General features: G+C 42.4%; 2 protein-coding genes across 2 annotated transcripts; one reads left to right on the forward strand and one right to left on the reverse strand.

Moving 5' to 3' along the window:
• The first annotated feature begins 6,327 nt into the window (after positions 1 to 6,327).
• Positions 6,328 to 7,293, forward strand: LOC101933583 (olfactory receptor 51G2-like). The gene has a single exon (XM_005311821.3). The coding sequence runs from the start codon at positions 6,328 to 6,330 to the stop codon at positions 7,291 to 7,293; it is 966 nt and encodes a 321-aa protein (XP_005311878.3).
• Positions 7,294 to 18,241: 10,948 nt separating this feature from the next.
• LOC103306781 (olfactory receptor 52P1-like) lies at positions 18,242 to 19,216 on the reverse strand. Its single transcript, XM_008175901.2, has one exon. It carries the CDS (start codon positions 19,178 to 19,180, stop codon positions 18,242 to 18,244), a length of 939 nt encoding a protein of 312 aa, XP_008174123.2. The 5' UTR covers positions 19,181 to 19,216.
• Between the last annotated feature and the right edge of the window lie 4,631 nt (positions 19,217 to 23,847).

A 23,847-nucleotide genomic window follows, 5' to 3' on the forward strand; every position in this document is an offset into this window, starting at 1 on the left:
CTGCGAGTTGGTAGGCAAGATCCCATGGGAAGCAAGGCTAAGGGGAAAAACAATTGAAGACAGTTGGCAGTTTTCCAGAGACATTACTATGGGCACAAAAGCAAACTATCCCTCTGCACAGGAAAGATAGGAAGTATGGCAAGAGACCACCCTGGCTTAACCAGGAGATATTCAATGATCTAAAAATCAAAAAAGAGTCCACGAAAAGTGGAAACTTGGTCAAATTATAAAGGATGAATATGAACAAATAACAAAATTATAGAGGGACAAAATTAGAAAGGCCAGGGCACAAAATGAGATCAAACAAGCTAGAAACATAAAGGGTAACAAGAAACCATTCTACAAATACGTTAGAAGCAAGAGGAAGACCAAGGACATGGTAGACCTGTTACTCAATGAGGAGGGAAAACAATAACAGGAAATGTGGAAATTACAGAGATGCTTACTGACTTCTTTGTTTCGGTTTTCACCAAAAAGGTTGGTGGTGATTGGATGTCTAACATAGTGAATTCCAGTGGAAAATGAGGTAGGATCAGAGGCTAAAATAGGGAAAGAACAAGTTTAAAATTACTTAGACAAATTAGTTGTTTTCAAGTCACCATGGCCTAATGAAATGCATCCTAGAATATTCAAACAACTGTCTGAGGAGATTTCTGAGCCATTAGCAATTAACTTTGAAAAGTCATGGAAGACAGGAGAGATTCAGGAAGACTGGAAAGGGGGCAAATATAATGCCAACCTATAAAAAGGGAAATAAGGGCAACCTGGGGAATTACAGACCAGTCAGCTTAATTTCTGTACCCCGAAAGTTAATGAACCAAATAATTAAGTAATCCATTTGCAAACATCTGGAAGATAATAAGGTAATAAGTAATAGTCAGCATGGATTTGTCAAGAACAAACCATATCAAACCAACTGGATAGTTTCCTTTGACAGGGTAAGAAGCCTTGGGGATGGGGGAAAGTGGTAGACGTGATATATCTTGACTTAAGTAAAGTATTTGACACTGTCTCACATGACCGTCTCATAAACAAACTAGGGAAATAAAATCTAGATGGCGCTACTATCAGTTGGGTGCATAACTGGTTGGAAAACTGTTTCCAGAGAGTAGTTATCAATGGTTCACAGTGATGCTGGAAGGGCCCTGCAGGGATCACTTCTGGGTCCGGTTCTGTTCAATATCTTCATCAGTGATTTAGGTAATGACATAGAGAGTACACTTATAAAGTTTGCGGACAATACCAACCTGAGAGGGGTTGCAAATGTTTTGCACGATAGGATTAAAATTCACAATGATCTGGACAACCCGGAGAAATGGTCTGAAGTAAATAGAATTAAATTTGATAAGGACAAATGCAAAGTACTCCATTTAGGAAGGAACAATCAGTTGCACACATACAAAATGGAAAATGACTGTCTAGGAAGGAGTAATGCAGAAAGGGATCTGGGGGACATAGTGGACCACAAGCTAAATATGAGTCAACAATGTAACACTGCTGCAAAAAAAAGTGAACATCCTTTTGAGATGTATTAGCAAGAGTGTTGTAAGCAAGACATGAGAAGTAATTCTTCCACTCTACTCCGTGTTGATTAGGCCTCAACTGGACTATTGTGCTCAGTTCTGGGTGCCACATTTCAGGAAAGATGTGGACAAAGGTCTAGAAAACATTACCTATGAGGGAAGATTGAAAGAACTGGGTTTGTTTAGTCTGGAAAAGAGATGACTGAGAGGGGACATGAGAACAGTTTTCAAGTACCTCAAAGGTTGTTACAAGGAGGAAGGAGAAAAATTATTCTCCTTACCCTCTGACGATAGGACAAGGAGCAATGGGTTTAAATTGCAGCAAATTAGGTTTAGGTGGGACATTAGGAAAAACTTGGGAATACAATGGGAGCGGCGATCGGCCGAACCTGCAGACGTGTCAGGTAAACAAACTGGCCTGGCCCACCAGGGGCTTTACCTGAACAAGTGGCAGCCCTAATTTGAGAACTACTGTTCTAGATAGTACTGGTCCTGCCATGAGTACAAGGAACTGGACTTGATGGCCTCTCGAGGTCACTTCTAGTCTTATGATTCTATGATTCTAAGGAATCCTGCAGGACTGTGAAATTTCAGGACTACTAACTGCCATCTGTAACCTATAATTTAAATCGGCTTCTGTACCAAATGACTTGAGGACAGCTCAGGTCATACCAATTTTTAAAAAGGGCTCCAGAGGTGATCCCAGCAATTACAGTCCAGTAAGCCTGACTTCAGTCATGGGCAAACTTGTTGAAACTAAAGTAAAGAAAAAAATTGTCAGACACATAGATGAACATAATTTGTTGGGGAAGAGTCAACATGTTTTTTGTAAAGGGAAATCATGCCTCACCAATCTACTAGAATTCTTTGATGGGGTCAACAAGCATGTGGACAAGGGGGATCCAGAGGATTTTGCATACTTAGAGTTTCAGAAAGCCTTTGACAAGGTTGCTTACCAAAGGCTCTTAAGCAAAGTAAGCACTTATAGGATAAGAGGGAAGGTTCTCTGATGGATTGGTAACTGGTTTAAAGGTAGGAAACAAAGGGTAGGAATAAATGGTCAGTTTTCAGAATGGAAAGAGGTAAATTGTGGTGTCCACCAGGGGTCTTTATTGGGCCCAGTCCTATTTAACGTATTCATAAATGATCTGGAAAAAGGAGTAAACAGTGAGGTGGGAAAATTTGCAGAAGACACAAAACTGTTCAAGTTAGGTAAGCCCCTGGCAGACTGGAAGAGCTACAAAAGGATCTCTCAAAACTGGGTGACTGGGCAGCAAAATGGCAAATGAAATTCAATGTTGATAAATGCAAAGTAATGCACATTGGAAAACATAATTCCAAGTATACATATAAAATGATGGGATCTAAATTAGCTATTACCACTCAAGAAAGAGATCTTGGAGTCATTGTGGACAGTTCTCTGAAAAACATCCACTCAATGTACAGCGGCAGTCAAAAAAGTGAACAAAATTTTGGGAATCATTAAGAAAGGGACAGATAATAAGACAGAAAATATCATATTGTCTCTGTATAAATCTCTGGTACTCTCACATCTTGAATACTGCGTGCAGATGTGGTCGCCCCATCTCAAAAATATATATATTGGAATTGAAATGGTTCAGAAAAAGGCAAGGAAAAATATTAGGGGAATGCAACACACGCTGTATGAGGAGACATTAATAAGACTGGGACTTTTCAGCTTGGAAGAGAGATGGCTAAGGGGGGATATAATAGAGGTCTTTAAAATCATGACTGGTGTGGAGAAAGTAAATAAGAAGTGTTACTTCTTCTCATAACACAAGAACTAGGGGCCAACAAATGAAATTAATAGGCAGTTGGTTTAAAACAAATAAAATGAAGTATTTTTTCACACAACACACTGTCAACCTGTGAAATTCCTTGCCAGAGGATGTTGTGAAGGGCAAGATTATAACAGGCTTAAAAATAACTAGATAAATCCATGGAGGATAGGTCCCTCAATGGCTATCAGCCAGGATGGGCAGGGACGTTGTCCCTAGCCTCTGTTTGCCAGAAGCTGGGAATGGGTGACAGGGGATGGATCACTTGATGATTACCTGTTATATTCATTTCCTCTGGGGCACCTGGCATTGGCCACTGTCGGAAAACAGGATACTGGGGTAGATAGACTTTTGGTCTGACCTACTTTGGCCATTTTTATGTTCCTAATACTGAGAGGGGACATGATAACTTTTTTCAAGTACATAAAAGCTTGTTACAAGGAGGAGGGAGAAAAATTATTCTCCCTAACCTCTGAGGATAGGAGAAGAAGCAATGGGCTTAAATTGCAGCAAGGGAGATTTAGGTTGGACATTAGGAAAAACTACCTAACTGTCAGGGTAGTTAAGCACTGGAATAAATTGCCTAGGGAGATTGTAGATTCTCCATCATTGGAGATTTTTCAGAGCAGGTTAGAGAAATACCTGTCAGAGATGGTCTAGATAATATATATTTCTGCCATAAGTGCAGGGAAGTGGACTAGATGACCTCTCAAGGTGCCTTCTAGTTTTATGATTTCATAATAGTACACATGATATTTTGGCTCAATAAAGCACAGACATCTCCAGGTCTGTCAGTCTGGCACCTTTCACAAGAACTAACTTCTCTTTGAGAAAAAAAAATCAGGGTCAAATCCTGACTGAAAGTAAGTCAGTCCCAGTCCCCTGACACATGCAGTTACACCATTTACACCAGCTCTGAGATGGACGATTGCTGAATATTCCAAAAAAATTTCTGAATTGGGTTACCCCTTAATCCTGGAAGCTGCACCAGTGAAAAACTGAGTCAGTGCAGAAATGCTTCAAATCGTTTAACTTTTAAGTATTTTCCATTTGTGCTGGTAGAGCTAAAACATGCAACAGTGCGATCCATGGTGATTCCCAGTTGATTAACTGATCCTCAAGAGCTTTTACCAGGTGTTCTATAAATACTTCCACACTGCATGTCTGACAGAAAGAGGGAATGTTTCTGCGCAGAGGATTGAAGCTCTGCTTCCGCAGGAGTAGACAATGAACACTCTTCCAGCTTCTGTTTTAGTGGCTTGGTAAGTGCGCTGTTCATATTGCATCGATTTCACTTCTATTAATAGCAGTCTCAACTGCTTGAAACGTTTAATCTGTAACCAATGAGAACTGCACATTTTTATTATCAGCATCATTATTCGTTATTTTATTCAGGACCCAAACCCCTAGGAAAACAGGTCCCTGCCTTCTGGCACCTGCAATCTAAGGTTGCAAACAGTGGTGCAAACATTACCCGTGTAGGGTGGAATTTTCAGGAGGGAGGAACCCAAATCCCAGTGAAAGTGAGCTTGTGTTTTTAACTCCGTGTGGCACTTTTCCGTGAGTGCCATTGGCTTGCGTGCAGCTGTGTATGGTGACAAGGAACCTAGGAATGGCCATACCACATCCAACAGTGGTCTAGCTAAACTCATAACCTGACTGACAGTGACTAGCACCAGACACTTAACAAGAAGGGGTGCATGTAACCCCGGATTGGCAAATACTGAATAATCTGACCATAGTTTCTGTGCTGTAACCTCTGAAAGAGAAACATACACTCCCTGTGCTTCCTACAGCTTCCAGAGGCATGGTGCTTGCTTGGCATATAACACCTCCCGGAGTATCTGCTGTGATACCCTAAGTGGGATAATCAAGCTCTTTATCTTTGTTCCAACAGAACTTAATCTCAATGAGAGTTTTGCCTGGGTAAGGGCTAGTTTGGCCAGTTGATGACTCTAGGAGTAGGCACACACCTGAGGATAGGGTTTTTTTTCACAGTAAACTGGTGCATATGGCAAAATTCCAGGTTGAGGAATGTAAGTGGTACATAAGCCATGTGTTGGCTTTCTGCACGGAGTGGATTTCACCAAGTGTGAGCAAAGGAGGCATCTTGAATGAAGACAGCACATTGCCGACATTTGCAGTTTTCAGTGGCTTCCTCCCCCTCCAACAATAACATCATGTACAACAGAAGCTGAAGGCTGGTGTTTATAGCTAAAACACAGCAGAGCTGGGGTTTGTTCCCTGTTCTGCCACAGCCTCCCTTGGGTCACTCTCAGTCATAACTGAGTAGTTTGTACAAATGCTTCTCAGCCCATGCACCATTCACAATCCACATCATTGTTTTCCTCTCAGAAGATTTTAAAATAGCTAAACCATTTACTTTTTTAAGATGGATCCAAGCTAAAGAGTTGAGATCGGGATCCAGACTGAAACCTTGTTCCAGAGTGCAGGGGTATTCTGATCCAGTGTTTTGGTTCAGGTCGGCTCTACTTTTCTTATGTTCCATTTTACAATTTGAGTTCATACAACTTTTCATATTCTAAATTCCATCTAGTGAAGGGGCATTCAGCTGAGAGCCTGGAGACCTGAGTTCTGTCACTGATCTCCTGCATGGCCTTGCACAAGTTGCTTACCTGTTCTACGCTTTAGTTTCCCCCTCAGTTAAATGAGGATCTATTTCATCCTCCCCATGAGTGTCAATGGGCTTTGAATCAGACCCATGGACACTTGGGATCTTTCATAAAGAACTTTGAGATTTATGAATGCAAAGCTCTATGCAAGCACAGGATATTATTAGTAATGGAGTTTTATAACTGATCGGGGGATCTGTGAGTACCACAAGGGTTTTTAATCAAGGTACTGACTCCAAACTGTCTGTAGACCAGTGGCAGGAAGAGCCATATTTTCTGTCATGGTCTCACGTATTTTTAATAATGTTGTTTTTAATTGTAGGGAAAGTGGTATGGTAAACTGACCAGAACCACCCTCCACCCCTGCACATCATGCCAACCTGCAATGAAACCAACATCAGTCCTGCAATGTTCCTCCTGGCAGGAATTCCAGGGCTGAAAGCTGATGGCCCCTGGATCTCCATCCCTTTCTGTTCCATGTACCTCATTGCAATGTTAGGAAATAGTCTGATTCTGTTTGTGATAAAGACACAGCAGAAGCTCCATGAGCCCATGTACTTGTTCCTTTCCATGTTGTCTGTCACTGACCTTGGCTTATCTGTTTCCACCTTGCCAACAATGCTCAGCGTCTTTGTGTTTAACACCAGAGAAATTGGCATTGATGTCTGCCTGGCCCAACTTTTCTTTATTCACACTTTTTCTGTTATGGAATCCTCTGTACTATTAGCCATGGCATTTGACCGCTTTGTTGCAATACGCCACCCGCTGAGATATGCTTCGACTTTAACCAGTGGTAGGATAGGAAACATAGGGCTGGCGATAATAATTAGGGGTAGTGGTCTGCATATCCCAGCTGTCATTCTTCTCAAGAGGTTGCCCTACAGCAAGAACCAACCTCTCTCTTATTCATATTGTTTGCATCCAGATGTGATGAAGATGGCCTGTGCAGATACTACGCCCAGCAGCTTCTATGGTTTGTTTATTGTCCTTTCTTCTCTCGGATTAGACTCAGTGCTCATAGTTTTGTCTTACATCATGATCTTTAAGACTGTGCAGAGTATCACATCCTGGCAAGAGCGTCTCAAGGCTCTGAACACCTGTGTCTCCCACATCTGTGCCACCCTGCTTTTCTACACCCCGCTGATCAGTTTGTCTATGATTCACAGGTTCGAGAACAAGGCTCTTCCTCAGAGTCAAATTCTTCTGTCATATCTCCACCTCCTCCTCCCCCCAGTGCTCAATCCCATTGTGTACAGCATAAAAACTAAGGAGCTTCGTAAACGGATCGTGAAGATCTTTCAAAACTATTCCACTAACAGGCTCCAATGGGAGCACTGAGTTGGTTCTGTCACACTGAGCCAGTGAGGGTTAAGCAACCAGCAGGCTGGTTGAACTAAAAGCAACCTTTAAGGACATATTAGAAAAGTATTGAAATTGTAAAGAGGGACATTCCTTGTAGATATTTAGCAAAGCCATGGTAAATAGACTAGAGTTCTTGAAATGTATCCCTGTATCGTTAGAGAATCAGAAGTAGATACTAATCCTATTCATCTGCCTTTACCTATATCTTATTAGAAGTTCAGCGATGTGATTTAATTAGCTTGTAGATGCTAAATTTCAGTTCCTGTCATTAATGTTTCATTACTATATTCTATTGATTCAGAGATGAAAAGGAGATATTAACATTTAGATGAAACTTGTAGTGTAGTAATATCATTGTCTTTATTTCTTGAAGTTTGTAGTAAACTACCTAGGAAATGGTTTGAATGGTTAATTGCCTTATGCTAATCTATGCATCTAGTTATTGGTGTATGCCTAGGAAATAGAGATTTACTTCAAAGTCACCATGGACACTACCTATTCTTCATCCAAGGAATGCCTGTAGTGATAATTTGCAGACCTGGAGCTAAACAGCTGAACTTCAGTTATAACGGGATTTTGGGGCCTCATCCTTACTATTTCAGTTCTGCTTAAACTTTGTCAGGGGAAGTTCAAATCACAAGACTGAGAACTATTGGATTAACCCTGAAATTATTATGAAAAAAATTGAACTAACTCTGCACATGGACTACCTACTGGACTATGAATTTTTCCATGAATTCCAGAAGGATTTCTACAAATCAGCCGCCTCACCATGTCTGCTATGAAACTGACTTAAGAACTTGATTCATATCTGTATGATTTTTACCACAATAACTCTCTTTTTTTTCCTTTTAAATAAATAGATTAGTTAATAAAAATTGGCTGTAATTTTGTATTGGGTAAGATCTGAAATATTCATTTACCTGGTGAGTAACGTGTCCAATCTCTTGGCAGTAGAACTTCTTTTGGGAGTGGTAGAACTTTATAGATGGTGAATAAGATTTTAAATAACCCTCAATATAGACTTTGTTGTCTGGGTGGTAGCCAAAGGTTAGATTCATTAAAGAGAACTGTATTTTGGCTTCTTGGTATTATAGAAGCTGTTTGGTTACTGTTTTGGTGAATCATTTATAAGAAAAAGCCATCATTTTTGAGGATTGTCTGCCCTATTCCTTGCAGTTTTTCCTGATTGAACATTTTCAGTATAGCCCCTCCAGCGACTCTGGTTACAGACTCACTGTCAGGGTTCCCTCCCCACTCTGAACTCTGGGGTATAGATGTGGGGACCCACATGAAAGACCCCCAACGTTTATATTCTACCAGCTTAGGTTAAAACTTCCCCAAGGTACAATTACTTTCCTTGTCCTTGGACGGTATTGCTACCACCAAGTGATTTAGACAAAAACTCAGGAAAAAGGTTCACTTGGAGTCCCTGTTCCCCCAAAATATTCCCTCAAGCCCCTTCACCCCCTTTCCTGGCGAGGGAGGCCTGAGAATAATGTGAGTACCGGCCAGATCCTTTGTCTCTAGGACACTGAAAATCAATCAGGTTCTTAAAAGAAGAACTTTACTTAAAGAAAAAGTAAAAGAATCCCACCTGCAAAATCAGAGGAATCCCCTCTAGGCTCAGCTTCAAAGTTACAAAAAACAGGAATAAAACGCCCTCCTAGCATAGGGAAAATTCACAAGCTAAAACAAAAGATAATCTAACACATTTCATTGCCCTTACCTACAATTTTTGTAATCTTAGATACTCATCTCAGATTTGTTTTCAGAAGATGTTTTTACTGTCTGCTCTATCTCTCTGTCCAGAGAGGGAACAACAAAGAGAGCACAAACAAAACCTCCCCCCAACACCAGATTTGAAAGTATCTTCTTTCCTGATTGGTCCTTTTGGTCAGGTGCCAACCAGGTTATTTGAGCTTCTTAACCCCTTACAGGTAAGGATTCAATACAGCTGCTCAGGAGGGATTTTATGCTACTCTGAGATCTATGTTTATGACACTCCCAAAAGGAAAGATTGTAGTGTTCACCACGGAAAATTCCAGTCAGCAAAACGTATGCCTTTAGGGCTTCTCCTTCATGAATAAGGTATCCTGTTTCATACAGGGACTTGGGGTGTTCAGTGGAATACATATAAGGAAGACAGAGTTTTAAGGGAGAAAGATTACATGCATTCATTCCTAACCTAATTAGCAGGTTGACTTGTAAATTCTCTGAAAACTCATTCTGCACTCAGAGAATAAGTGTTGGCTGAGGCTACACTGTGTTTTTCACACATACAGAAGTTGTATCCCTGCTCTAAGGACAAAACTTGACTCATCTTTAACTATGGCTTTGCTATTGATGCCTCGTAATAAAATGTAATTTTTAAGCATTGTTACCTTGCTCTTTATTGTAAATAATTGTTATTAATATTTACTTATTTGTTGAAATCCTTCCTTAATATGCCATTCTTTAATAAAATTTGCATACTATGAAGCCTTCTGTTAAACAGCTCCCCACCATCTGCCATACTCATCTTTATAGATTATAAACCTAGAAGGGACATAATGATCTAATATAACTTCCTGTAAAATAGATCATTGAATTATACCTAGCAATTCCTGCCTCAAGCCCAATAACATGTGGTTGAAATATAATAGGTTTGTTGAAAAGACCCATTCAAGACACCACCGTTGTATATGTCCATTGCAGTGGTCTTTTCTAGCCTTTCCCGGTCACCCAGAGAATTTTAGATCTGTATTGTTTTGTCTTTCCACTGACAGCCCATTCCTGCCAGGCGAAGTGAGTACCTAGTTCCAAACACTTCTCAGGCAGAGTGAACCCTTTTATTTGTTTGGAAACCAACCCACAAGTGCATTTGTTAGCCAAAAGGTTTTGGTGAACAATTGGTCAGATAAGCCCACATGGCACACCTTCTGATCATTGACTAATAATGCCCCCCTCTCTCTCCTGAGAGTGCTGATTAGTGCCCATGTATTTTACAGTTTGGGGGCCTGTCTAGGAACAAGACCTATCTCCAAGGTTTGGAGGCAGTGGGTCAAGTACCCAGCCTTCTTTCAGATCTTTGCAGCAGAGGGGGCATTTGGGTTCTAAAGTTGAATTGGAAATCTTCCAATTTTTAAACAGTGGGGGCTCCAGCTGACGCGCTTCTGCCTGTCACAAGGAGAGTATCGCCTGGGGAGAAAGAGAAAGACAGATGATCTTGTAGATATCAGGTCCTACGTAGGTCAATACCAATATCTTAAATTCCACCCAAAAGATGATGGGCAGCTAGAGCAGATCTCAGATCACTGATGTTAGTTGCTCAACACCATATATGCTGCTTAGCAAACAGGTCGCTGCATTGTTGTGATGGGTTCCCTGGGGTGCAAACTCAAACTGGGGTACTGTTGAGCCCTCTGTCTTATCAATTCCTCTCACATTGTGATGCTGTGACAAGCTTTAAACCTCTCCAGGTCCTGCACTTACACAGCCATCCACAGGCAGGGACACACCCAGCTGAGTTACATGAATGCTTTTGTCAGCTACTCATGAACCAACATTAGAGAAACTCCAGCCAATTCCCCAGTTCCCCAACCTAGGACCTCAGAGCTGTACATCTTGCCCTGGTCAGAAGCCTGACTGTTGTAAGTTTATTATCTAGTCTGCCCATCTCTCAATATGGAGAGGACATGCACCAGCTCTTGTTTCTGAGCAGATTTCCCCAAGCTCTTCATGCAAAATACACTGGCTTAGATAAAATATAAATCAGATTTATTAACTAGAAAAAGATAGATTTTAAGTGATTACAAGTAGTAACTGTACAGATCAAAGTTGATTACCTAAGAAATAAAAGTAAAAAACATAATCTGAGTTCTATAAACTAGACAGGATTTGAATCAAGCAGTGTCTAACCCTCTTAAATAATAGAAGATCTTCCACGCTCAAGCTGGGACCAACTCCCTAATTCAGTCTTTTTTCGTGCTACATGTTTCCAGGTGTTGAGTTGTGAGGGGAGTGAGGGCCAAGGGATGATATCACTATCCACATTGATGGACCTATCCTCCATGAAATTTATCTAGTTCTTTTTTGAACCCAGTTACAGTCTTGGCCTTCACAATATTCTCTGGCAAGGAGTTCCACAGGTTGACTGTGTGTTGTGTGAAAAAAATACTTCCTTTTAATTGTTTTAAACCTGCTGCCTATTAGTTTCATTTGGTTATCCCTAGTTCAAGTGTTACAAGAAGCAGTAAATAACACTTCCTTATTTACTTTCTCCCCACTAGTCATGATTTTATAGCCCCCTTAGCTATCTCTTTTCCAAGCTGAAAAGTCCCAGACATGATATCAGTTATCAAGTACATAAAAGATTGTTACAAGAAGGAGGGTGATTTTTTCTCTCTTTTTAACCTCTGAGGATAGGACAATAAACAATGGAATTAAATTGCAGCAACAGAGGGTTAGGTTGGACGTTAGGAAAAACTTCCTGTCAGGGTAGTTAAGCACTGGAACAAATAGCTAGGGAGATGGTGCATTCTCTATAACTGGAGATTTTTAAGAACATATTAAATCAGGGATAGTATAGATCACCTGCCAGGAATGGTCTAGTTATTGCTTAGTCCTGCCTTGAGTGCAGGAGGCTGGACTAGATGATCTGCTGAGGTCCCTTCCAGTCCCACACTTCTAAGATTCTACAAATAGGAGTTAGCAAGCAACAGTCAAACATGAATGAGTCCCATTAAAATATAAGACAGGCAGGCAAGCAACTGCATATTGACAAAATGTACAAATGCTTATATGGGAGAGCTAAAATTCTAAATGCTAAGATGGGTGAACTAGAGTGCCTAGTATTAAATGAGGATATTGCTATAATAGGCATCACAGAAACTTGGCAGAAAAATAATAATGAATGGGACACTGTAATACTACGGTACAAGATATATAGGAATGACAGAATAGATTGTGCTGCTGTGGAAGTGGTACTATATGTGAAAGAATGTGTTGAATCAACTAAAGTAAAAATCTAAACTGTACCATAGAATCTGTATGGATAGAAATTCCATGCTAGAAAAATCCAGGTATAGGTAGGTATTGCACTCCTCTGATCATCCTCATAGCCCTTCTCTGCACCTGTTCCAATTTGAATTCATCTTTCTTATACGTGATATACCAGAACTGCATACAGTATTCCAGATGAGGTCTCACCAGTGCCTTCTACAATGGCAATAACACTTCCCTGTCTCTATTGGAAACAATTGACCAACACACTCTGGAACATTTTCTTTCTGTTTGTAAAAGGGTGGAGGGGGTGAGTTCTGCTGCAACCTTAATGGACTACAACCATTATTTTTGTCTGACAACAAAAAATCATCTTACTTGTAGATTGCAGTGTATCCCTGCTTTGTTTCTTAGAATTCAGAGTTCTCACATAGAAGAACCCCAAAGCAGAGAGAGACAAAACAGACTGCTCCCTAAGGCAGACATCCCCAACTTACCTCACCTTACTCTAGTCACTCAGATATCTCACTTCCCTACAGAGCTCCTTTCCTACAAGCAGGATCAGTAAACCCCTTTGAAATTAAAGTGACAGTCCACAATTCCAACACAGTTTTCAAGCACATCACAGACTTCATACCTGATCTGTATCCTGGGCAGGTGAGCAGAGGACAGGCCATGGACAGGGCCAGCTCCAGCCACCAGCTAAGGAAGCAGTTGCTTGGGGCGGCCAATCGAAAGGGGTGGCACTCCGTCCGCTATTGGGCGGCCTGTCCGGGTCTTCGGTGGGAATTTGGCAGTGGGTCCCTCAGTCCCTCTCTTCCTCTTTGAGCTGCCACTGAAGTGCCGCCGAAGAGGAAGAAGGAGTGAAGGAACCGCTGATGAAGTGCCGCCAAAGAATGGAGCAGCGCGATTAAGCTGCCGCCGAAGTCCCGCCAATCGGCTTTTTTTTGTCAGTGAAGTTGTCTCTCATTATTGTCAACCCAAAACATTCAAAATCCATGGGACAGATCCCCCCACCGCGCGCACACACACACACACACGCACACACACACACACAAAGATCATGAGATTGACAGAAAAACAATGTGATCCTAGCAGTAATTATTAATTTATTATTATAACTATTGTGGGACTTTTCAACTGCCTTCTGTTTTGTGTGTGCAGTGTCCTTGTAGCCGTGTTGGCTACAGGATATTAGAGAGAAGGTAATATTCTGTTTTTTGAACATTTAGAGGGCAGTTGCCATCCCCAATTAATATGTGAGCATTTCAGGTTTCAATCCCAAACTTAAACGCACCAACAGACATGCGGGTCTTCCTGTGTCTGCTTGGCAGGAGCTCCAGTGAATCTCTGCTGTTGTTCTGTCCCTCCCTGTCCTTCTAGCCTTCTCCCTTTCTTCCTTATCACCCTTACTGCCCCCACTTAATCACCTGCCCCTCTTGCATTCTCTCTCCCTGCTCCTCCACTCGCCCCAGTATTTCTCCTCCCTTTCCACTCTCATTGTCTCTCACTGCTCCTTCCTCCCCTGTCCCTCTGGCCACTTCTGGTATTAAAATCTATGAATGTACCAGTGCTGTTGAAAGGTAATTGCCCTAGAAATTTGGGACTATATTTGAACCAGGAGCAAATGTCTTCCTTTGTTTCAGAGCAGGGAGGGGTTCTGTGGGAAGAGAGGATATAGGGTTTGGGCTGAGCAGCCAGGAGGGAGGATCCATATGAACATACTAACCAATAGAGGAGGTTTGAGCTGAACTTCTGTTTTATTATTGCTAATTTCTGCATTAAGAAAACTGAGCCCCAAGAAGGGGAGAGCTTGTATAACACACGGGACAGTGAGTGTTACATTTCACTCTGTGCCTGAACCTGACGATATAGGCCTGTTAGAGCTGTCAGCTAAAGCCTCTGGTCTTTTAGCTCAAGCTCACTGGGTCTTGATTTTAACTGTGGATGTCCCCAGGCAAAAGGGTCTCTGCACTTCCAGTCCCAATCCTGGCTGAACCATGGGACGTGAAGAGACAGGTGAAAAATGTTAAATGAAATAGAAAAGAACACATGGAGATGGGGGAGATAAATACACAAGCCAGAGCTCTCCAGGAAGTTCCAGGTTGGCTTTAGAAGTGGACAGATGTTTATGTGGGAGCTTAAATTTTTCAAAACCAGTTTGTCAAATAGAGGAGGTTGTCAGACACATAGAAGAACATAAATTGTTGGGCAAAAGTCAACATGGTTTCTGTAAAGGGAACTCATGTCTTACTAATCTATTAGAGTTCTTTGAAGGGGTCAACAAATAGGGCAAGGGATGGGAGGGAATATGATGAAGCTTATTTCAAACTCGGCTTTAGATGGAGAGGGTTCAGCGATGCACTGAAGATTCATTGCGTTATATGTAGCGATGTACTGGCAAATGACAGTATACGGCCCTGCAACCCAAAACAAGCCATCCTACCTTAGTAGATAAACATGGAGAGTTTTTTCAGAGGAAGCTAAGTAGCAGATGCTCACCTATGTTCCCAGGGGATAACAATCGACCTGTAGCTGGATAATTGTATCCTCAGCGTCCACTCCTTCAGTATACCCTGCTGGGTGACACTGATAGACATGCTCACAGACCTGGTTCTGGAGATCAACATCCAAAAATGAACCTTCACCCCTGTACAGAGTTTAGAGTTCATAGGGGCTGACTGTCACACTACGCTCTCATATTATTCATAGAGATATTGTTATAATATATGATTATGGCATAAATATGATGCATTTTAGACAAGATAGGTCATGTGACGTATCATTGGAAAGGTTATGATTTAGTGAATATGATTATCCTATTTGAATGAACGTATCATTTCTGTCTCTGAAGTTAGGCACATTGTCTGTGTATCTGTTACAAAACTATTTACACCTTGAGAACGCCGACTAGACAGAATGCAATCAGGGTAGATAGCTGGTTAAACAATAGGTCTTAGAAGATGTTAATCTCCCACTGGGGAGCCTTCCTGGAAAGCCTTCCTGAGGATGCTGAGAACTGCCTCTGATCATTTACTTGCTGAATGTTTGGCTTCTTGGACCACATTTTCAAATGTACCTAGAAGTTCAATGTCTATGGAAAATAATACTGCTACTTTGTATAGGTCTTTCTCTCTGGGTTGTAGCAGTTTTGAAACAGCATTTCCCGTTTCCAGAAACTTTCTTTGGAGCACAATGAGAAAAACAAAACTAAAATTTTCTATTAATTTCTTTAATGCTGAAGACTCGTAAACTATTGTGGGGAAGTTTCCTGCCTTCTGCACTACCCCAGGCAAATTGTCTAGAGAAAGGGTCTGGGTCCACACTCCCACTCACTTTACCCGGAGACCTGCCTCATCTGAAGGACTCCCCTTCCACACTCCTGTATGGAAATGGTGACACAGCTGGGCCCAGGATTCCTGGCAAGCTGAAGACCCATTCTCATCATAGTCACTTAGGACAGGGGCTAGAGTGTCCTCACTCTGGGGTACTCTCTTCACACTGGACGCTTCCCTGACCCACTGATCACTATACTAAGTTCAACCCAAATGTAATTTATTAAACAGCAATTTAAAAAAAAATGAAAAACTGAGAAATGTTCAAGGAAACAAGGAACTTCGCTCTGTGGGCATGGGGAACAAAACGAACAGCCATCTCTGGGATGTAAGACACTTTTCTAGTTTGTTCTTCACACAACCCAGGCCTCCTGCCCAGGCCCTGGCTCTAAGCTGTGATGATACCACAGGTAAGGGGGAATAGCTCCGTGGTTTGAGCATTAGCCTGCTAAAGCCAGGGTTGTGAGTTCAATCCTTGAGGGGGCCATTTAGGGATGAGGGGGTTGGATTAAATGACCGCATGAGGTCCCCTCAAACCCTGATATTCTATGAAGTAAGGCATCTGCTCTGTCAGTGGCCACATACCCTCAGGCTCTAGGAAGTAGGACCCTTCTCCCCAACATCTGCTCTCCCTTCAGAGTCACATACCCCCTTCTTAATCCATCCTTCAAGGCCCCCCCGTCGGGTGACATCTCCCTGTGCTGGGCCCTCTGCCCAGGCCCTACCTTGCTCTCCCTACCTTCTCATTGCACTTGGCTGTTGTGTTAGTTGTGGCATGGCCAGCATCCACTGTCCTGTCACTGTTGTGGTAGCTCAGCCCTGGAGCCCCATTAGCGCAGCTGGTCTGTGCTGACCCAGCTTCCAGGTTTGGTCTGCTCCAGCTGAAGATCCCCGGCACTGTTCTCTGCCTCCAGCTCAGCTTGAATGATTGCCAGATTTCTACGGCATCATTAGCCCAAAGTGACTTAAAAACTACGCTAGAAGTAGCTCCATCTATTTCTTGAAACAAAGGGTTTTTTTTAATTAACTCATTAGCCTACACATCAAGATCAGGATGGAAGGTTTTATTAGATCTCTAGATTAGATTTGATTTTTTTTTTAAAAAGCTACTAGCTCCTGCAGGAGTTGGTGAATATTAGCAACAAAACCGTGAGATGACAATCAAATTCCAAATCAAAATCCCAGTACTGGCACTTGTATCCCGATTGAGGTTTGGCTGGTGTTTCAAACGAAAAACAGAGAATTACGGTATTAAATATAACCCCAAAGTAGCCGCAAACATGTGTAGCTAAAAACAACAATGTCATTATTATGTTATTTATTTCTAATGGCATTAGATGATGGAAGCCAATGTTCATATTTTGAGTTGAATTAGTTCGCTAATGTTAGTCTCTAAAAGGCAACATTTCATACTCACTGTCTTCACTGGGAGAAGAATGCTTCTGCTGCTGCTCATATATATCAGCAATGACCAGAACAATCATTTCTTTCATTAGCAAATTCTTCACAACAGATTTTGGTCGTTGCATATACTCCTTAAGAATATTTTCTAAAAGTTCCTCTAGTATCTTGTTGCACAGTTTTGTTTTTATCAAGTTCATCTGAAAAAAAATCGTTAAACTGAAGCGTTGCTAAAAGGTAGCAACAACAATGAAAAAGCAAAACAAGCCAAATTCATTAAAGTCTTTGTCCCCAGTGGCATCCATGTGTTCAAGATCTTGAACCCAAAACTGCTCTACTTGGCTGTTCTGAGTATGAGGCCAGTGAACCATAGGCAAAACTCTCCATTGCTGCTCCAACTGGACAAGGTCTCCACTAACCGATGTCAAAAATGAGATATCAGCTGAACTAAGTTGTCCCAAGCTGAGCGCAGGAAAAAGGACTTCGTAGCGCAAGCGATTCAATTACCTCGACCTTTGGTGATAATCTCTGTTTCATCTGTTGCAAAAACCCCAATATGAAATTTCGATATCTACTTTTGACATCTTTGACAACGTGAACGGTTAGTGTCGGTTTTGAAAGTTCTAGCTGAAAAATGACTGTGCAAAGTGGTCAGTAATTTGACTCAACAGTTATTGTCATAGTTTCATGCAGCAGTCCTATTCTCAAAAATACATAATTTCAGAACTCTCACCAACAAGCTCTAAAGAATGTCCTCAATTCCTGCAGCAGCTTTCCTGTATTATCACTTTCCAACTGAAACATTTGGTTTATCCTCCAGGTTTCCTGAATTACTGGACAGAGCAAAATCAGGTAAATTTTTCTCACTGGATCACTGCACATATGAAAAAGAAGTTTGGGATTGTAGTTTCTTTCTTTGGCTATCTGAAAGCGTAGCTTTAGTTCATCAAACTGATCAAGAACCCTGTTCACACAGGGACTAATGCAAAGCAACCTTGCTTCAGAAAGCTGCATTATCTTCTGGTAGTCTGGAAGTCATGGAAAGGCCGAGTGACGGGTATGTGGGGTTGGGGGTTGTGATGCTTAAAGAGATCAGGTGATGGTTAGAGAAAGGGAACTATGCAACAGAAAGAGGAGTGCTTGGAATGAGGAGAAATCCTTTCCTCCGCTTGTCACAGAGGATTAACGTCAGTGGTCCCATGTGATCACCTTCTGCAGATGTATTTGACCACTTTGTCACGAAGCTCTTTGGTTTTGACCCCATAAATGATCGGGTTGAGCATGGGGGGGATGAGGAAGAAGAGGTTTGCAAAGATGATGTGAACGTGGGGAGTGATACTCTGACCGAACCGGTGTGTCAGAGTGGAGAAAAAGAAGAGAGTAAAAGACATCATCATCACACAGACGTGGGCTGTGCAGGTGTTGAGAGCTTTCTGGTAGGCTTTCTTGGAGGAGATTTTGAGGACGGCCCTGATGATCAGACCATAGGACAGGGCAACCAGTATCAGATCTAACCCAATTACTACAAATGCCATCACCAAGCTGTATGTCTTGTTGACAGTGGTGTCCCCACACGACATCTTCGCCACAGCTATATGCTCGCAGTACGTGTGGGGGATAATGCGGTTGGCACAAAATGGCTGCCTACTCAGAAGCAGGGGCAGGGGCAGAATGAAGAAAACAGCTCTCATCAAACCCGCAAGCCCTAGCTTAGCTATTCGTGCATTGGTGAGGATGGTGGCATACCTCAGAGGGTTACATATGGCAACATAGCGATCGAAGGCCATTGTCACGAGGACGGCTGACTGCATAATAGAAACTGTGTGAAGGAAGAACATCTGGGTGAGGCAGCCACCCACAGTAATGCCCTTGAAATTGAACCAAAATATACACAGTGCCTTTGGCACGACGGAGGTAGACGTGCCAATGTCTGTGAGAGCCAGCATGCAGAGCAACAGGTACATCGGCTTGTGCAGGGTCTCCTCTTTGCCTACAACAAACAGAAGCATGAAATTTCCCAACAGGACAATAATGTAAAACATAGAGAAAGGGATGGAAATCCAGACGTGGGCAGCTTCTAGGCCAGGGATGCCCAATAGGATAAATGGTGAAGGGTCAGAGGGGGTGAGGTTGAAAGCTGCCATGAGGTGGTCAATGCATCAATCGGGCTCAGAAATGCTCAGGGTGCCTGTGAAGGGAGAAAAGCACAGGTAGGGGGTTACACACTTTATAACAAATATTTGATAATTATTAACAATCTAGAATGGGGGGGTGAGCAGTGAGGTGACAACATTTGCAGATGGCACCAAATTATTTAGGTCATAGTCAAGTCCCGAGAAGTCCTCAGAGGGAGCTAACCCAGCGATGTGAATGGCACATGACCTTCAATGTCAATAACTGCAACATGTATGCCCATTGGAGGAAAAAGCATGAACTCCTCAAACACCTAACAAGGTTATAATTTAATTACATGAGCTCAAGACATGGACTTTGGTGTCAGGGTGCACAGCCCTATGAAGCTCCCAGGGCAAGCAGGGACAGAAACTAAGCAAAATATTGAAATCCAGGAGGAGTGGGATGGGAAATCACACAGAAAATACAATGCCATGAGATCAGTCTGACAATGTTTCACTCTCCTCTGTGTAGTCCTGGGCACCCTGGGCTGTAGCCCAGGAAAGCTTATGCTCTAATAAATTTGTTAGTCTCTAAGGTGCCACAAGTACTCCTGTTCTTTTTGCGGATACAGACTAACACGGCTGCTACTCTGAAACCCTCTCACACAGGATATTGCAGGACTAGAGGGGTTCAGGGAAGGGCAACGAAAATGATCAAGGAAAAAGGTTGAAGAGACTGGGATCATTATCTTACAAAGGAGATAAATACGAGGGGATATGAAAAAAGTCTATAACATACTGACTGGTAGAGAGTAGATTGAGAATGTGTTCTCCCTGTTTGATAACACAAGATCAAGAGAGCATTCAATTACACTGAAACATGGCAAGTTCAAAACAGATCAAAAAGAATGCTATATTCACTTGATACCTAATTAAACTGAGAAACTAGTTGCCACAAAAGGAAGTTGAGGCCAGGTGCTAAGCAAGAATCAGGAAGGCTTTGGACATCTACATGGATAGTGTCACTATCCAGTTACAATAGTTACAGCTACATGAATATTTTGGAAAGCCTATATGACCACGTGTTTCAGGACACAAGCCAATCTCTAACTGTTAGGCATTTGGTTGACACCCTCATGATAGTTAGTTCATCCCCCTGCATAAACCCACTTCTGGGTTTCTTATACTTTGTACTGCAGCACCTGGGGCTGTCACTGTCAGAGAGAGGACACTGGATTAAATGGACTATAGGTCTGATCCACGATGCAGTTCCTATATTGGAAAGGAGCCAATGGATATAGACATTCTCATGCTGGCATATGACTTTGTACTCCAGAGAATGGGCATGAGGGGCACAAGTGTTGTGGTATTTCCAACTATAGGCTGGCACCTCTATCACTTCCCTTGTTTCTTTTGGTAAGACACTTTCTTGCAGGCACCCAGCTTTGTCTGAGGCATAAGTTACAGGTGGTAACTGACAAGTGTAAGCAGAGACATGGGTCAGCAGCTCACCTGCCAACCCTTCTCATGCCTGAATATTAAAGAAGTTTGCAGATGATGCAACAATTGGGGGTTGATAAATAATGAAGAGGACAAATTACTGATTCAGAACAATCTGGACTGATTGGAAAATTTGGTCGAAGTAACCAAAATATGTTCTAATTTGGCAATCTAAATATCTACATCTAGGAACAAAGAATGTGGGTGATGCTTACACGATGGGGGGATATCATGGGAAGTGCAATGACCCTGAACTAGATTTGGGGGCATGAAGGGATAATTAGCTAAACAGGAGCTCCCAGTGTGACCATGTGGCCAAAAGAGCTTGAGATGATAACAGGAGAAATCTGAAGGAGAGGTAGAGATGTTATTTTACCTGTATATTTGGCACTGGTGTGACTGCTGCTGGAATCCTCTGTCCAGTTCTTGTGTCCATGATTAAAGATGGATGTTGATACACTGAACAGGGTTCAGAGAACTATCACAAGAGTTAATAAAAGATTAGAAAACCTGCCCAATAGCGATAGACTCAAAGATCTCAATCGGTGTAGTTTAACAAAGCTGGTTAAGGGGTGACTTGATAACAGTCCGTAAGTACCTACACAGGGAACCAATATTTAATAATAGGCTTTTCAGACTATCATACAGGGGTGTAATAGGATCCAATGGCTATAAGTTGAAGTTATAGAAATTCTGTCTGGAAATAAGTATGAGATTACAGTAACTCTCCTGTCAGCTCATTTTTTATTCAAACGAGCTTATCCGTCCTTGGATGCCACAGGATGACTCCAGTTGAAGTCACAAGGCTCATGGCTGGTGCAAATCAGGCTATTAATTTAAGTCCCAACATGTGGATTCAGGGTGAACTCCTGACTCTTTTCAGAGCTTTGCCATTGATCTCAATGGGATGAGATTCACCCTGAGTTTTTTATTTTTGGCTACAAGCTGCAAAAATCACGGGTTTGGGACATGGTACAGAAAGCACACTTCTGTAAGGGTGCTGAAAGTGTATGAAGGAAACCCCCAGTTTTTGTGGCGTTCTGAGACTGGGCATGAAAGAAGGGGATTCCAAAACACGTGGGCCCTGATTTGGCTCTCAGAGAGGCCAGTGTCAATCTGGAGTGACCCAGTGAAGGTCAAATGCGAGAGCAGAATCTGGCCAGTGTGCGGCCCATTCTTGTTGTGAACCCTCTGGTAACACAGATACCCACTGAAGAGGTTTTGTTTGCACTTCCCAATAAGGCAGTGAAGTCGCTGAATTGGAAAAATTGAGTGAACCAGAGGAAAAACCACACCACCCAAAAAAAGAAGATATTGAGACAGTTAGAAGGACACAGTAAGAGACAAGGAATTGATCTTAAAAATAAATATTTGTCTAAACTATCTCCAGTGCATATTTACTTTCAATTTTACCAGGTAAATCCCTTAGTGTTTCTGACAATACTAAACAAACAGTTCAAGTCACTGTGCTGGTGAATTCCTGCACAGATGGTTCCTGACTTGCACCCTGGAACCCTTCCTGAGCCCTCAGCACTAACTTTAGTGCAGGAACAGGCAACTCACCGAAATCCTGCTCAGCAGAGAGAAGTCTCTTTATGGCGACAGGAAGGTAGAGCCCTAAAAATCAAGGTATAAATCTCACATGTCTGACACTTGCCATGTTGGGTAGCAATATTTATGATTCCCCTGTACAGTCCCTGGGGACTCTCAGGTTGGCAGGACTCCCAGACAATTCCCTTGGCTCTATGAGCAGCAGGAAGAGCAGAAAATAGACCCTGGAGAACTACAACTTGAGAGCCTCCCCCGGGAGTGAAGAAATGATTTGCTGATACCAGGGGCTCAAGATTGTCAGGGTAAACTGTCTTGCAGACTCTTGTTCAGCCTAACAATTGACAATGGGATTTTTTTCTTCTGTGTGTAATGTACGGCCATCTACACTATCTGTGGGAATACTGCCACAAGATATGGGACCAAAAATCTTTTTCAATTGATAGTAGCAGCGTATCGCTGCATACAGCCCATGCAGTTGTAATGTACAGTGCATTAGCCTCTGCAAAGTCAATGCCACTCTGTGAAGGCCAAACGAAGTGATCCTTAATTGATTCAAGCCGTAGGGTATGGAAAACGCTGTCTTCTCCCAGGATTCTGGCATCAAAGGTATTTGCCAGTATCCCTTTGTGAGCTCTAAAGCAGATATACATCAGGAAGCTGAAACACTTCTAATATTTCATCTCCTTTCTGCATCAGGTAATCAGACAGCTAAGGAACAGAAACAAACCCCCTATAGTCGCAGTGAAATTCCTTGCTGAGTGTTGACCTCCCGGATGGATTGATGGCTGTTTTGGCCAGTGCCAGGAGCAGTCTGATGAGGACTTGTGACTCAATGGTGTTACCCTGCTGGTAAGGGTGGGGTTCAGCACCGAGGGCCTTTGGTTAAGAGACTAGGAGACCCACTCCATAAAACACACATCATTTACTGAGTGATACAGTAGCGTACATACACAATAGAAAAAACTTGCTCTTTATGATTCATCTTAATCCCAGCTCTGTTCTTGCTAGCGGGGGCCCTCTAGATCACAAGGCAAGGTGTCCCTTGCTTGTTGTAATTCAGTGTCTGAATAACAAAACAACTCCCCTCTCTGTCCTACCCTCTATGCTCCGAGGCGAACAACCCCCTGCATATTTACAAACTTCAAAAGAAACCTGTCTCCAAGCAAACTTTTCTCATTTTCCCACCAATAAGTAATGGCGGCCACCTACTAATCCTAACCATTGTCTATGAACACCGTGCATGGCAGGGCTGCACTCTATCACTAACTATGATCTCTTCCCGTGGTCCAAGGGCTCAGTTCTCTTACTCTATAATGGGGCCACGTATGCGGGAGAAGGGCAAGCACTGTTGTCTTCTCCAGTCCTGGTACCCATTGTCCAGAAGGTCTGAGACTGACACCAGCTAGGACCGACCTCTGGTGAGGGACCCTCTGCCACCAGGGTAAGGAGATGGGGGTGAGGCAGTAAGCTGGCTATCAAATCTAGATATACATTTGTAGTCGTTGCTACCTAACGAAGCTATAGGAAAGAAGAAGATTAAACTCCAAGTGGAACAGAGTCTTGTGATATTTGCATGTCTCCTTTGGGGATTTGGGATTTTGTCCTTCCTGCACAGAAATTGATATTGAGAGACCTCTGCCAGGGAC

Source organism: Chrysemys picta, chromosome 1 (assembly GCF_011386835.1).
Source record: "Chrysemys picta bellii isolate R12L10 chromosome 1, ASM1138683v2, whole genome shotgun sequence".
Lineage (NCBI taxonomy): Eukaryota > Metazoa > Chordata > Testudines > Emydidae > Chrysemys > Chrysemys picta.